The 14,514-nt window shown below is 56.2% G+C and overlaps 3 protein-coding genes across 3 annotated transcripts; 1 reads left to right on the top strand and 2 right to left on the bottom strand.

Moving 5' to 3' along the window:
- Positions 1-515: 515 nt before the first annotated feature.
- Positions 516-3,461, bottom strand: CSE1 (importin-alpha export receptor; the record flags this gene model as incomplete). Its single annotated transcript, XM_064799983.1, has 2 exons — positions 516-3,334; positions 3,392-3,461. The coding sequence occupies 2 exons, from the start codon at positions 3,459-3,461 to the stop codon at positions 516-518; spliced, it is 2,889 nt and encodes a 962-aa protein (XP_064661322.1).
- A 516-nt stretch (positions 3,462-3,977) lies between these two features.
- On the top strand, positions 3,978-9,221 carry LTR77_002723 (uncharacterized protein; the record flags this gene model as incomplete). Its single annotated transcript, XM_064799982.1, has 1 exon — positions 3,978-9,221. One exon carries the CDS (start codon positions 3,978-3,980, stop codon positions 9,219-9,221), a length of 5,244 nt encoding a protein of 1,747 aa, XP_064661321.1.
- A 551-nt stretch (positions 9,222-9,772) lies between these two features.
- rpc2 (DNA-directed RNA polymerase III complex subunit Rpc2) lies at positions 9,773-13,491 on the bottom strand (the record flags this gene model as incomplete). Its single annotated transcript, XM_064799981.1, has 2 exons — positions 9,773-13,396; positions 13,450-13,491. 2 exons carry the CDS (start codon positions 13,489-13,491, stop codon positions 9,773-9,775), a joined length of 3,666 nt encoding a protein of 1,221 aa, XP_064661320.1.
- Between the last annotated feature and the right edge of the window lie 1,023 nt (positions 13,492-14,514).

Genomic DNA, 14,514 nt, shown 5'->3' with positions numbered 1-14,514 from the left:
GAGAGGCGTGAGCGAGCCCAGCCTACACGTAGGAGGTACCTTGGTCCTGACTTGGCTTTCAATCTATTCTTTCGACGGGTCCGTACTTTAGGACGCTGTGTACAGTACAATGCATCAAACCGTTGGAAGGCAGCCAGATATCTTACTGTTCGATGGCGTCGGAGGTCCCTCCCACCGCAAACGGTTGATACCACACCGTACAGCTCACCTACTGCTCGCCGTTTCGCTGCTACGAAACCCTGGCTGCGAGAAGAGGTACCTACAATGGCTTTGACAACGCATACTGTTCACGTTCACAAGTAGGAAGCCTACCTTGGTACTGTGACCTACCTGCCTATCTAACTACTCACTCGTCTTCCTGCATACACAGCATGAGCTTCTGTAGCCGCTGTACGCTTTCCACGCTTTTCCACGCTCGTGCAGGTCCAAATCTCTCTCCCGTTCTCCGCCTGTGGGTGGCAAAGACCATACCTTTCCCCACCCATCCCCTCCCCATCCTCCACGCCCTCCAACACCTAGCTAGCCATCACACTCTGCAGCGCCTGCTGCCCCTGCTGATCCAACTTCTCCCCCACAAAACGCCCAATCCTCCCCTGATGCCTCCCATCCGCCTCCCGCAGCGTCTGCCCCACCCACGCCCTCACATCCGTGACCTCGGGAAAAGCGTCCTTCTGCTGCGGCTTACACGTCTGCAACTGCGTGAAAGCCGCCCCGAAGCCCAACTCCTCCACGTCGCGGTCTTCTATAACTGCGTCTTCGCCTGAGACGGGTAAGGGGGGGTTGATTAACAACTTCAGCAAAGCTTCGCAGGTGATGGTCCAGCCGCGTTTCGCGTAGCGGTCCACGAAGGCCTGGCTGTCCGCTAAAGTCCGGGTAAAGGAAATGACGGCGGTTTTGCGGTCTTGCGGGCGGGAGAGTTTCTGGGTGGAGGGGAGGATCATGTTCATGTAGATGGGCGTGAAGACGTTCTGCTGCACGCGGTCCGCGACGGAGATGAAGAAGTCGGCGCCCAGCCCGCGCTCGACGGAGGCGGAGACGAGGTGGTAGAAGCGGACGAAGCGGAGCTCGAAGTTCTCGGTTTTGCTGGTGGAGAGGCGCGTGAACATGAGCTGGAACATGGGGAGCCAGTAGTTCTCCAGCGCGGTGGGCGGGAAAGTGGCGACGACGGTCTCGATGAGGTCCATGGCGTAGTTCTCGTAGGCTTTGGTGGAGACGAGTTTCTGGAAGATGACGAGGAGGGCTTCGGTTTGGTTGGCGGTGGCGATTTGCTCGGCGCCGCGGGGGAGCATGGTGCGGAGGAGTTGCGTGAGGGCGGGGACGTTGCCTTTGCTGTCCCACATGGTGGGGGTGAGGATTGGGGCGACGAGGTTCTGGAAGTTTTGGGACAGGGCGCCGGAGGGTTGGGCGGAGACGAGGGCGGCGAAGAGCTGGAAGATGTAGGGTGTGAAGTCTTCGACGTCGCCTTGCAGGACTTCCATGAAGATGGGGAAGAGGCTGGCTTCGAGCTTGTCGGGTTGCGATGGCCCGGCGAAGCGGATGAGGGCTCCGATGGATTCGAAGTGGTAGTAGCAGAAGCCGGGGTTGGAAGGGTTGTGTCGGATGACTTTGGTAATGTTGACGAGGTTGGTGAGGACCGTATCGACGATGGGTAGGACGCCGTCGCGGATGACGATGAGCACACGCATCACGCACTTCATCAGAAATTCGTTCTCTTGCACCTTCTCTGCTTTTGGATCCTTCTGCATCAGCTTGAAGAGGTGCTGGAGTAGGTCTTTCGAGAGAGGTACGATGCTGTCGCGAGAGATGATCGGCTGTCGTTGGTCGTTTGTAAGGTAGAGTGCGCGGTCGACGGCTATCGCTGCATAGGTATAGACGACGTAATTCGAGGAGTTGAGGTGTTGAACCAGCAGGGGGAAGGCTGCCTGCCATTGCTCTGCCGAGAGGATGCTTCGGAAAATGTACAAATATTTGATCGCATCGACTTTGAGCAGAGGCTCCGCTTCGGCATTGGTGAGGTCTTCGGCAATGTTCTTTTGGAAGAAGTCGAGCACATCGACGTTCGGGTTCACGCTCAGCACACCCTTCGCGGCAGTTGCTGTGCCCTTCGCCGCTATTGACGAGAAGAGGTGGACAGCTGTGTCTTTCGCCTTCCAGTTGCCTTTCCGATCCTTTGCGTACTCTGCTAAGAAGTGATTGACATAGCGCGTCACCACTTCCGTCACTGGCTTCTCGAACTGCTCCATCAGCTTCCTGAGGAAGTTGGTAGCGGCTCGTCTTCGCGTGTCATCGTCCGAGCCCTCCAAATCCCTTCGGATGAACTCAATTGGCTCGTCCTCGAACAGCTCAATGTCCGACTCTCGTAACGACAGGTTGGGTATCACCACCTTCTCCGTCACCTGTCCCAGCACATCCGCGTTGTTGAAGTTCTCTGCATGTGTTGGTATGCTTGCGACGGTTGTCAAGAACTCGAGAGCTCGGCTGACCACCAGATCGTATTTCGTCTCGGGACCGATGGCTGTGAGCATGTTCCAGGAGCTGCCAATGAACTGCCCCAGATGTGACCTGAACTCTTCCTCGTACTTCTTGGTGTAGAGAATCAAAACCCTGAACACATCCGCCCGCGCGAACTCCAGCGGTCCCGCTTCGTCGTCGTCGCCAGCCAGCACCGGGTTCTCATATGTAAGATATTTGTGCAGCAGACCAGAGATTGCCGTGAGGTTCTCTTCGAACTGCGGAGCCATGTCGTGTGTTGAGAGGTCGTACATGAGTTTGAGGATTAGATCAAGGGTCGCAAAGTGTGACTTTAATGTCTGCGCATCGCCTTGGTTCTGCGCGATCACGTTGTCGGTGTTCTGCCATAGCTGGAGCAGCGGCACAGCGAATTTGGAGAGAACGTGGTTGATCTCAGTGTATAGCTCGTCTGATCGGAACAGCGGCTCCCATCTCTTGAAGATGGAGTGCGCCACTTGCAAAACGCCATTATTGACCACAGCATTGTCCGGTGTCAGTCGTGAGACCAGATCGTCGACCAAGGTGTCCCATCGCTCCCAGAAGTCGCTGTCCGCGATTACGCTGATCGCCTCTCCTAGCAATGACTGTATTCGGGCCGGCACCTTTACCATCAGTCCGATGAGCTCGCTCTTGATCGTGGCAACCTCCTGCTGGGGTAGCTTGTGGTTGCCATCTTCGTCGACCCAGTTCCGGCGGATGAAGTTTTTGAAGAAGAGGGCGCTGGCTTGTCGGGTGGCTAGAGGATAGCTGTCGGCGGTGACGATTTGTAGGAGGGCGAGGGAGAAGCCAGGCTTGGTCTCTTCTGTCCGTAATGCTGCTTCAGCTGTGGTAGTTGTTAGTTTGTTTCTTCGTTTGTGTGAGGCTATGGCACATATCTGACCTTGCCGTTGCTGTTGGGGATTCAGAGTTGCCTCAAGCTGGCTCGCAACTGCCCCAATGTCCACAGCCATTCTTTCGCCGCTTGTGAGTGACTTCTGAGAGAGAAGGTGGTGTTGCTAGGCGGGACTCCAAAAAAGCCAAACAAAAGAAGATCGGAGCTCGAGCTAGATCGCGTGGTGCGGTCCGTTCCAACGCCACGAAGCTTCGTCTGTAGAGGGGTGTACGTGATATCGTCAGCAACTGGCGGTCGATGATGTGGGAAAGAAAGTGTAAAAGTGGACGAGAAGCCCGTCAGATCTGGCTCCGATCTCCTTTCTGTCATGTGAAAGCGTCGAGAACATTCACTTGCAGTGGAGAAAAACGTGACCCCCGCGGCGACCCTGGCAAGATCGACGTGCATATAAGGCGACACGCTTGGGCCGACTCCGCGTCGAATTGTCAACACAGCCGCCACCTGAACATACCTCTTCTCCTTAGAACATTCTAATAAATCACAACAGAGACCACTGTATTACTTGCATATCCTGTTACGGACTCAAGCATGACCTCCATCTCATGACACCACATCCACCACAGCAGGCGACAAGATGGCCTCGACCAACTATGCCAGGCTGCGCGAGCAGACCATGGGCTCGCAAGAAGATGAAGAAGCAGTCACCGTCAACACAAGAGCCTTGATTGACAAGGTGCTGGCTCGCTACTCCGGAGAATGGACAACCTTACGAGAACTTATCCAAAACGCCGCCGATGCTCAAGCCTCGAAGGTCACCATCCGATTCGAGACGACTCCTTCCTCGACCATACCTCTTCCCTCGACCCAAGACCCCTCCGACCACCTCAAGCACGTTCTCCTACACCACACAGTCAAGACGCTACTCGTGACGAACGATGGCGACGTCTTCAACGAGAACGACTGGCAGCGGCTGAAGCGGATAGCGGAGGGCAACCCAGATGAGACGAAGATCGGTGCGTTCGGTGTAGGCTTCTACAGCGTGTTCGCGGACTGTGAGACGCCCTTCGTGAGCTCAGGGAAAGAGTCGATGGCGTTCTATTGGAAAAAGGACAGCTTGTTCACACGGCGAGGGAAGCTCTCGGATGACCAGGCCATGAAGGGTACTACGTTCATGCTGGATTACCGGAGTCAGAGCACGCCTGTGCCGCAGCTGTTGGGACTGTGTCAGTTTCTGGCGACGAGCTTGACGTTTGTCGGGCTGGAGTGCATTGATTTGTACTTGGACGACTGGAACATCCTGAAGCTGACGAAGAAGATGGCGCCTGCTATGAAGGTTAACATCCCGAAGGAGGTGAACCCCAAGACGAAGGATGGGCTCATGAAGATCACGGACGTGGAACATCAGAATGCTCAGATCGATGCGCAGTGGATGAATGTGGTGGGATGGAACAGAACATTGCCGTCTCCCGTCAACGCCACATCACAATCTCAGGCGGACAATTCTGGCTCGCTGCGTGGGTGGTTTTCGAAGTTCACTGCCGGCGTCTCGACGAATGTGGCATCACAGAAAGCACGCAAGGACGAGGAGGCACTGCAACGTGCCCTGGTGGAGGACCTGGCGGGCAACAGTAGGGCTACGGTGTTCTTACGAGTCAGCACGGTCAAGGTCCAGACGTTCGTGAGCAAGTCGCTGTCACAGGAGCTGGAGCGAGCGACCAAGAAACCTCCACCCAAGAACACCCGCATCGCCATCCTCACTTCATCCTACGACGAGAGCTCCGCGTCCCTCTCGTCGGTATCCGGTGCCGGCTCGAAGAAAGCTACCGAGATCTTCTCCTCCGTCCTTCCAACCAAGAACGGCAAGATATTCATCGGCTTTCCGACAGCTCAGACAACCGGTCTCCTCGCTCACATCTCAGCACCCTCCGTCATCCCCACTGTTGAGCGAGAGAGCATCGATCTAAACGCTCGCTACGTCCGCGACTGGAACGTGGAGATGTTGCGAGTGGCCGGCATTGCCTGCCGGATAGCTTACGCTGGCGAGCTGACCGAGCTGGACTCGAAGCTGAAGCGCATCCAGAATGGTACTAAGAGTCCCAGCAAGGATGATCTCGCGGATGTGATGCCTTCGGCTATACACATATGCAAGCAGTACCACTTCGAGGAGTCTACACCATCCATGAAAGTGGGTGACTACATCGAAGAAGCGTTTTGGATGTGCAACAAAACTGCCAGCATCGATGTGCTGTCCACGAGAGGTGTGTTGCCCAGCCAGGATGTGAGAGTGGCGACGGAGGACTTGAGCTTCGTCGAAGGCATACCGGTTGTGCCTGATGAGTTAATGGACAAGGCGAACGACTTTTTGACGAAATTACGAGGATATGGATTGCTGTCCGACATTACTACTAGCGACATCAAGAAGGAGTTGGAGAAGCAGGCGCTCTCCGAGAAGCAGCTTACGGAGCTGGTCAAGTGGGCATGCACCAAAGTGTCGCGGCAGGACATGGACGCCAGTGTGGTGCAGTCTCTTTTCGATGGGACCGTGGCGACGATCAATGATGAACACGTTGGCGCATCATCTAGCCCGGTGATACAGCTTGGATCGATCAGCACGTTCGTAAACGTTTCGAAGATACCAGCGGAGATGCCTACACCTCCGCAAACTATTCCCTTCAGGCTAACGAGGGGCCTCTCGCCGAGCCAGCTGCAGTCAATCGGATGGGAGGAACTGCAGATCGTACCGTGGCTACGATGGATCATCGAAAGCAATAGTCAGGGCTTTGGAGCGGGCAAGAGCTTGACTGCGTCTTCTGAGGTGGCTGCGCAAGTGCTGCCGGTCGTCTCGAAGGCGTGGGATGCTCTGTCGCAGTCTTCGAAGCAGACTGTCGTTGAGCTCCTCACACCACGATCGGTCATCCCGACCAAACTGGGCATGCGAAAGCCACCGCAGGCTTACTTCGCGAGTGTCAAGCTCTTCGACGACCTGCCCACCATCCACGGCTTGCAAGGCGTCAAGGAAAAATTTCTTGGCGCTTTGGGCGTGCGGAAGACGGTAGAGTTGAGCGTAGTATTTGATAGGCTGATGGCCAAGAACGAGAAGGCTGCGACTGGCGAGGAGGGCAAATGGAGCCATGTCGATCTGATCAAGTATTTGGTCAGCGTCAAGGAGGATATCCCTTCTGAGGACATTAAGAGACTCCGGACCACGCCACTTTGCACTGCTGAGACGCAGTCCGCAGATCAGGCGAACAAGGGAAAGCTGTACCGGGTATCAGAGCTCTACGAGCCGAACGAGTCGATTCGCAAACTTGGACTGCCCGTCCTACACTGGCCAGGCCAGTACCGTCCGACGAGCCAAGAAGGGCGCTTCCTCAAGATGCTCGGCCTCCAACCCTACCCAAGCGTCCCGGACCTCGTCAACATCCTCGCCAAAGCGCCCACAAACAGCGAGCTCCAACAGAGCGCTATCAACTACTGGGTCATCAACAATTACCAAAACGGCTACAACCAGTTCCCGATCGGTAAAATCGAAACGGCCTTCCTGCCCGTCCAGCCCTTCGAAGGCGAGCGCAACAACATGGTCGCACGTCCGAATCAATGTTATGCAGATCCGAAGGCCTCCGTGCTGCGTTTCCGCATCTTGCGCGAGGACCTGCAGCCGCATCATGCGATTTTTGGGGTAGCGATGCGTCCTTTCATCGGCGCCTGCGCGGATCGCCTGATCAAGCAACCACCGCTCGACGTCGCGAGCGCAAAGAGCTTGTTTGGCTACTTCGCCGGTCGCCTCAATGAGATTGGACCAAACGGCAACATCGCAGAGCAGTTGGGTGATGCCCCCATCGTACCCATCCTGCAGCGCGCTTCCGGCGATAAGAAATATGGCGTGCGCTTCATCCCGCCTAAAGCGTGCTTCATCGGCGACGGACAGACTTACGGCGATATCTTTGACTTTGTCGACTTTGGCGCTGAAGCGAATACATTCCTGCTGCGTGTCGGATCAAAGCACGAACCCAGTGCGTTCGAGATCGCGAACATGATTGTGCGCCAGCCTGCACGACTGCTGCAGACGCTGGGACATGAGAAGTACCTCCAGATCCTGCGCAAGATCGCCGAGAACGCTGCGCAGCTGAAGAAAGACAAAACGCTCTGGTCGCAGCTAAAGTCCTCACCCTGCTTGCTGGCCGAGAAACAAGTCCTGCAGGTCCCCGAAGGCGACGAGAAAGTACGTGAGCTGGACGACGAGGAGTTGACGGTGAAAGAGTATTCGCTCTGCGTCGCCTCGGGCATGGTGTTACTAGACGACTTCGCCACCTACCGCCTCTTCCAGGCTAACCTGCTGGTGGCGCCGCAGGAGGAGGTGTTGGAGAATCTGTACTCGGCGCTCGAGACGCCTTGGCTGAGTAAATTGGTTGAGGACGATCAGAGGATGGGCGCTGTGCTGCGCGATCAGACGCCTGCGGAGCGGTTGGGGAAGCTGATCATTGAGCGCTGTAGGCTGTTCTTGTACGATCACACGGCGGATGTGATACGGCATGATGCGAAGTGGCTGGACCAGAACCTCAACGTCAAAGCTACAGAGTTCCTGCAAGTCACGCGAAGGTTGAAGGGGTACCGGATGCAGTTCGTCGAAAAGCGTACAGCGGCTCTACACCGCGAGAGCAAGCACAATGCCATCTTGTACGTGACAGGGAAGTACGATCTCTATGAAGTCGCGAGGGCGATTATGCCGCTGTTGTTGAAGAAGCCGCGGCAGCAGGATTACCTGGCGCTGGAGATTTTGATGGAGAGCGATTTGAGGCGGTTGAAGACGAAGGGGTATAATGTTGATCGTATTCTGAGGGCCAAGGCGGCAGAGGCGAGGGTTGCGGAGAGCGAGCGGCAGAGGAAGGAGGAGGAGGGGCGGAGGTTGGCGGAGGAGGAAGGGAAGTTGAGGGCGCAGAGTAAGGCTTTGGAGAATGGTGTTGCGGGTGGTATGGCGAATGGGATGGAAAACGGCTCCACACCGCAACCTCAGCCCCCGCCTGCTGCGCCAGATACACCGGAGAGGCAGCTCTCCATGCCGGGCACCTTCAACGACTCCCCGCCTACGACCAGCAAGGGCAAGAAACCCAGCTTCTTCAACTCCATCAGCAAACACCTCGGCATCAACCAGAACGCCGCCACGTCCAGCGCCGCGGCGCAGCAGATGCAAGCCATGCTCACCAACGGGCACGACAACGACGCGCCGCCTCCCTACGAACCCCGCGACATCTCTCGCGCTGGCGGGAGCTCTGCCGGTACTGAGCAGGTCTCCTCGCCGCGGGATCTGCACGACAACCTCGAATCCGCCGTCAAAGCCTCCCGCGCCTACGACTCCAACACCCTGTTCTCCCCGCCCCAGACGAAAGATATAAAGGAGACCCCCTCCTACTGCGACCCTCGTCCCGGCCACGACCTCACGCACGTCACCACCGACCCCTCAGGCATCAAAATCTTCCTCTCCCGCTCCTCCACCACCCCTTCTTCCGACTTCCTCGCTGCGAACAGCGCAGCCATCTCCACTTTCTCGCAGATCCTAAACGACTGCGCGACAATCTTCTCCCTCCCCGCCTCCACGCTCAACATCTTCCACGACTCCACCGGTGCAGCGATCGCCTTCAACAGCTCCGGCTCCCTATTCTGCAATCTGCGGTACTTCATGCAACTCCACGAGCAAGGCATGGGCAGTGTAGAGGGACGGGTCGACGCGATGGCGTATTGGTGGATCACGCTTTGTCATGAATTGGCGCATAATCTTGTCGGGGATCATGGGCCGGGGCATAGTTTTTACACGGAGAGTTTTGTTGCGCAGTACTTCAGGAGGGTTGTTTGGTGGGTTGGGAGACAGGGGGTTGCGTGATGGGTGGGGAGGAGGAGTTTGTGATTGATGTTGCATGGCGGTGGTGTTCGCATAGCGCTGGGTTAGATGGGCATCTGGGATGGGGGGTTGTTGGATAACCTAGATTTTGAGCAGGCTGCAGAGGCTCGAAAGAGAGAGCGCTTGTACAGGATATCATCGCTTCACCGACTCTTCTCCCCAAAACCCTCTCTCTTGCCCCGGCGTTGAACGCTTTCCTGGTGGTCACCAGCACGGAGAACGTCTCAAGAGAGCGAGCGGCCACGTGTTAGACGGATCGCCTGGAAATCTGCAGATTGGTTGACATCCACGGTTCTGGCTCTACTCTACTCTACTCTACACCTACGCAGGACATTCCCTTCCAAGTGTACGTGTACGGTCTCAGCGTCGCAACCTGCGCTACCGTGTCGCCAATTACACGCAGGTATTCGGCGTTTAGAAAAAAGACGGAAGGAGATCAAGGATGCAACATGTCATGTCACTGCTATGCACGCTATCTCATATCTCATTCCAACTATCCTCTCAACCTCCCCTCTCCACATCCTAGGCAGGCCCTACCAGTCCCCATCCTCCACCTCCCCTCCCTCCTCCTTCCCCCTCCGCGGATACCGATCCTCCAACTCCACCTTCGCCCGAACATTCATACTCATCAACTCCTGAATCAGCAACTTGGCCGCATACGGCATCGTCACCTTGACCACGCGCCCGCTGTCCTGACACGTCTGACACCAGCTGTTATACCCCATCATCCCGCAGTTCTGGCACACATCGACCTCATGCGCGTCGCTGGACAGCATGAGTCGTTCGAGTAAAAGCTGTGAAGCGCCGTAGGCGATCAGGCAATCGCGCTCCATTTCACCCAATCGCAGACCACCGGCGCGAGAGCGACCTTCGGTCGGCTGGCGCGTGAGGATGGCGCGGGGGCCGGTGGAGCGCGCGTGCATTTTGTCTTGGACCATGTGTTTGAGCTTCTGGTAGTAGATGGGGCCGAAGAAGACGTAGGACGGTAAGCTCTCGCCTGTGATTCCCGAGGTGACGAAGTCTTTGCCGGAGTAGCTGAAGCCGTGTTTCACGAGCTCGGCGCCCATGTCTTCGATCTTGGAGCCGCCGAACGCGGTGCCGTATTCCTGCTTGCCCGCCACGACGCCCGCTTTGCCGGAGACGAGTTCGAGCATTTTACCCACCGTCATGCGGGAGGGGAAACCGTGCGGGTTCATGATGATGTCCGGCACGACGCCGGAGTCCGTAAACGGCATATCGGCTTGCTCGGCGATGAGGCCCACGACGCCCTTTTGGCCATGGCGGGAGGAGAACTTGTCGCCAATCTCCGGGCGGCGGGTTTGACGGGTCTGGATCTTGAGGACGCGGGTATCGGACTCGTTGGTGGAGATCATGACTTTGTCGGCGTAGCAGGGGTCCGGGAGCTTGTAGGACATATGCTGAGCGGACCAGGTTTGCTCGCGGTTTGGGACGGCCATGTGTTGCTGTTGTGGGGTTTCCTTGAGCATGTATGCGTCGCCCGACTCGATGAGTTGGCCCACTTCGACCACGCCGTCGTTGCCGATTTTGTTGTGGCGAGTACTCTTGGGATCGCGGGTGCCGATGCGGTCTTGGAAGCCGTTGTTGTAGGTCTTGAGAGGTATGCTGAGCTTTTTGAAGACTTGACATCGTCCGAAGCCTCGATCGCAGGAGGCCTTGTTCAACACGAGGGCATCCTCAATGTCGTAGCCTGAGTATGACATGACTGCCACGATGGCATTCTGACCAGCTGGGAGCTTGTCGTACTTGACGAGCTCGATTGTGCGTGTGCTGACCATAGGCTTTTGAGGGTAGACCATGAGGTAGAGCAGCGTGTCGATGCGTGTGAACTGGTTGTAGGCGATGGCGCCAATGGCTTGCTTACCCATAGCACATTGATAGGTGTTCCTTGGGGATTGGTTGTGATGAGGATACGGAATGAGCCCAGCGACGGCTCCGAGGATTGTGAACGGCTCGATCTCAAGATGGGTAGTATGAGGTCCAATCTGGTCTTCATAGATGGCGATGTTCGAGTCGTTCTCTTCGTTGACGTCCAGATACTCGACAATACCGCGCGACAGAGCGTCGTCAAAGTCCACAGTACCCTTCCGTAGAGACTCCAGGAAGCGCGCAGTGACCTTCGACTTGCCATTCTCGACCACAATCATCGGTCTGCAGATCCGGCCCTCGTCGGTCGCGATGTGTACGCCGTTGTGGTGGTGGTTGATGTAGATGCTGACGAACTCCGATATCCTGCCCACCCGCCTGAACTTGCGGAAATTGACGAGGAACTGCTTCGGATGCCGTGTCAGGGCGATGGGTGTGCCGTTGATGAAGATGACGTATGCGCCGAATTCGTAAATCTCGCCGCCGAAAGCTGAGCTGACGTCCTCTGCGCCGAGGATGTAGACGATTTTGCGCACGACGTCTTCGTCGTCGGCGGTGGTGATGTGCGTCATGAGCGCCAAGTTCTTGATCAGACCGCACGATTCGCCCTCGGGGGTGTCGGACGTGCAGAGCATGCCGAATTGCGAGGGCTGCAACGCACGAGGACCAGCGACCTTTCGCGTCTTTTCGAATTGACTGCTGATTCTGGTCATCATGCCGAGGGCGCTGATGTAGCTCAAACGGCTCAGGACGTGGGTGACGCCAGCTCTGTCCATCTTGAAACGGCGCAGCGTCCAGTTGCCGGTCGCGATGGCTCGTTCCATGCCTCCCGTTATCCGACTCGCAAACTGCTCCAAGAAAGGCACAGGATCCCACTCAGATACCGGGTTGTACCGCCTCAACGACTTGTCCATGTTCATCTTTATATTTTTGGTGAAGTCCTTGAACAAGTCTTCGAACAGCAGCGACAGCATCTGCCCGGCCAACTCCAGACGCTTGTTACCAACGTAGTCACGGTCGTCCACCAGCTTTGGGTTGTTCATCGCCATAAGCACACGTCGGGCCATGAAGGCGATGTATAAAGCTTTGGGCCGGAAGTTCATGCCTGTGACTGGCACATGAGGGATGATGGTGTGGGACAGCTTGTCCAAAGCCCATTGCTTGGATGACCGTGGCGCTCCGCCTCTCTGAGGATACCGGTCGCTCTTCAGTCTCACAGCAATGTAGTCTAGAGCTTGCTCCTGTGTCAAGACGCCAGCCTGTGCTGCCAGCTCGATGTTGGGCGCAAAGTCGTCCTGGTATTGCGAGTCATTGCCGGCGGTGAGCAGAAGGATCTCGTGGTCTGACTGTATGCCCATCGCTCGGAGTACGATGGTAATAGGGATCGGCTCGTTGAAGGAGTTGTGTTGCAGAACCAAGACGTTCTTCTTCAGCAAGACGTACGTCTTGGTCTTGACGTTGGCGGTGTGACTGGTGACAGAAGCCTGGATGATACCTTTCATCGACTCCACAATAACTCTGTTCTTGCTCAGCTGCTCCTGAACCAGGATGACCTTCTCCTGTCCCCGCACGATGAAGTACCCGCCGGGATCGATCGAACACTCGTGGAGCTTCCCCATCTCTGCTTCAGATTTGCCAGCCAGGACACACTTGTTGCTTCGCAGCATGATCGGCAGTCGCCCGATCATGATGTTCTTCTTCAACATCCTGCCGCCTGACTGCTTTGGATACTCGATGTCCACGAAGATCGGTGCGGCATAAGTCAAGTCGCGGAGTCGGCACTCGTTGGGGGTGAATGTATTATCGACGTAGCCCTTGCCATAGTCGATGGCTCGAATCGGATCGCCGACTCGAATGTCCTTAAAAAGCACCCATTTCGCCTTTTCGTTGCCCATGGGAAGCGTCTCGCTCGCAACAAGCCGGTTGGCCTCCACGATCCGTTTCAGCCCCTGCTCGGTGAAGTAGTTAAATGAATCGATGTGCTGCTTGACCAGACCTTTGACTCGGAGGAAGGCGGGTAGGAGGTTCCATTTGTCTCGCGCGGTGTTTATCGGGTCCGTGAGGCTCTTGCTGTAGTAGAAGGGCTTGAGCAGGGAGTCCATATCGTGCTCTGAGCCGACCGGCGGATGGGCCGCTTGATCTTGGGTCGACGCATTCTGCTGCTTCTGCTTCGGCGCTGCCTTGGGTTGAGGTTGCGCATCATCTTGGAATTTCACGCTTTTGCTTGGACCTCCTCGTCGCTTGGGTGGCGCTTTCGGACCAGATTTTGTGTCCTGAAGGCAAATGTCAGAACGTTGGAAACGAGGCTCAGTGTGGTCGCGCGAACCTTTGCTGAGGTTTTCGCCGCCGGAGCACCTTTCGGCGGCATGATGGCTATCTGCTATGGTTTTGTGGCTTCATATGGTAGTTGTGTGTGTGTGGTGTTCATGACTCGGAGCTTTGAATGTGAGAAGTTCTCAAGCCGATGTGGCCCGTGCGTAATTTCGAGATGGGATGTCGAAACGTCAACTCTCACTTTAAAATCTAGCATTCTGCATCTACGGATTGCGCTGAAGTGATAGGTTGACTACAGGCACAGTATGCTGTCAACCACCTTGCATGGGTTCACTCGATCACCACTTCAACACCTACAGGTCTATCTGGTCGGGACAGCACATGTCGATCTGTGAGCGCTTGCGCTTAGCGCGCCAGCAGAATCATGGAGAGCTTCAATAGCTACACTTTGAACCGGCATTCCCTTGTCCACAGCGTCGGTTCTAGGGATCGTCATAAGCGCGGTGTATGTTGAGGAGGTTGATATAGAAGTAGCGGTCGCGCATATCTACACAATGCAATCACAAAACGCAGCAAACCGTTGTGCATGTCCAGACACGCCATGGTTATCGGGTTGCCTGAATTCATACTTTGAGAACAATTGATCATTACCCGGAGTGGAGGAGCAGGACAAGGACCCGAGAGCTCTTTTCGAGGGTCACGATGCAGCTAGCTATAGGCGTGGCTTTGATGGTAAAGCCTGTGGGCCAATCGTAGCAGGCGCAGAGGCGTCCCCTGCATTTCTGTGCAATCGGTGCGTCTTTAAGGGTCAACATTGAATTGCGTGCCGTCGAGGCGAGGTCGAGAGCACTTTAAAAAGTTCTCGAATCTCCAGAGCTGCGTCGTTGAGCTTCCTACTGATCGACCGCCGCGATCGAGTCTGCGGGCGAGACGTTTGCTTGCTCGAGAAGGAGGAAGGAAAGAACGACCCAGGCCCGATTTCACTCCGCCCGATTGGCTTGACTAGACCGTACCTCATTCCCACGCTTCAAGAGGTGCCCACCTTCACCCTCCCCATTTTTACCTCTCGCACACACACCCAACACAGTCCTTTCCGGCGGCGACTTCGCGCGCCATC

This window comes from Saxophila tyrrhenica, assembly GCF_035928015.1.
Source record: "Saxophila tyrrhenica strain CCFEE 5935 chromosome Unknown scaffold_4, whole genome shotgun sequence".
Taxonomy (NCBI): domain Eukaryota; kingdom Fungi; phylum Ascomycota; class Dothideomycetes; order Mycosphaerellales; family Extremaceae; genus Saxophila; species Saxophila tyrrhenica.
This window is presented reverse-complemented; position numbering and strand designations above follow the sequence as displayed.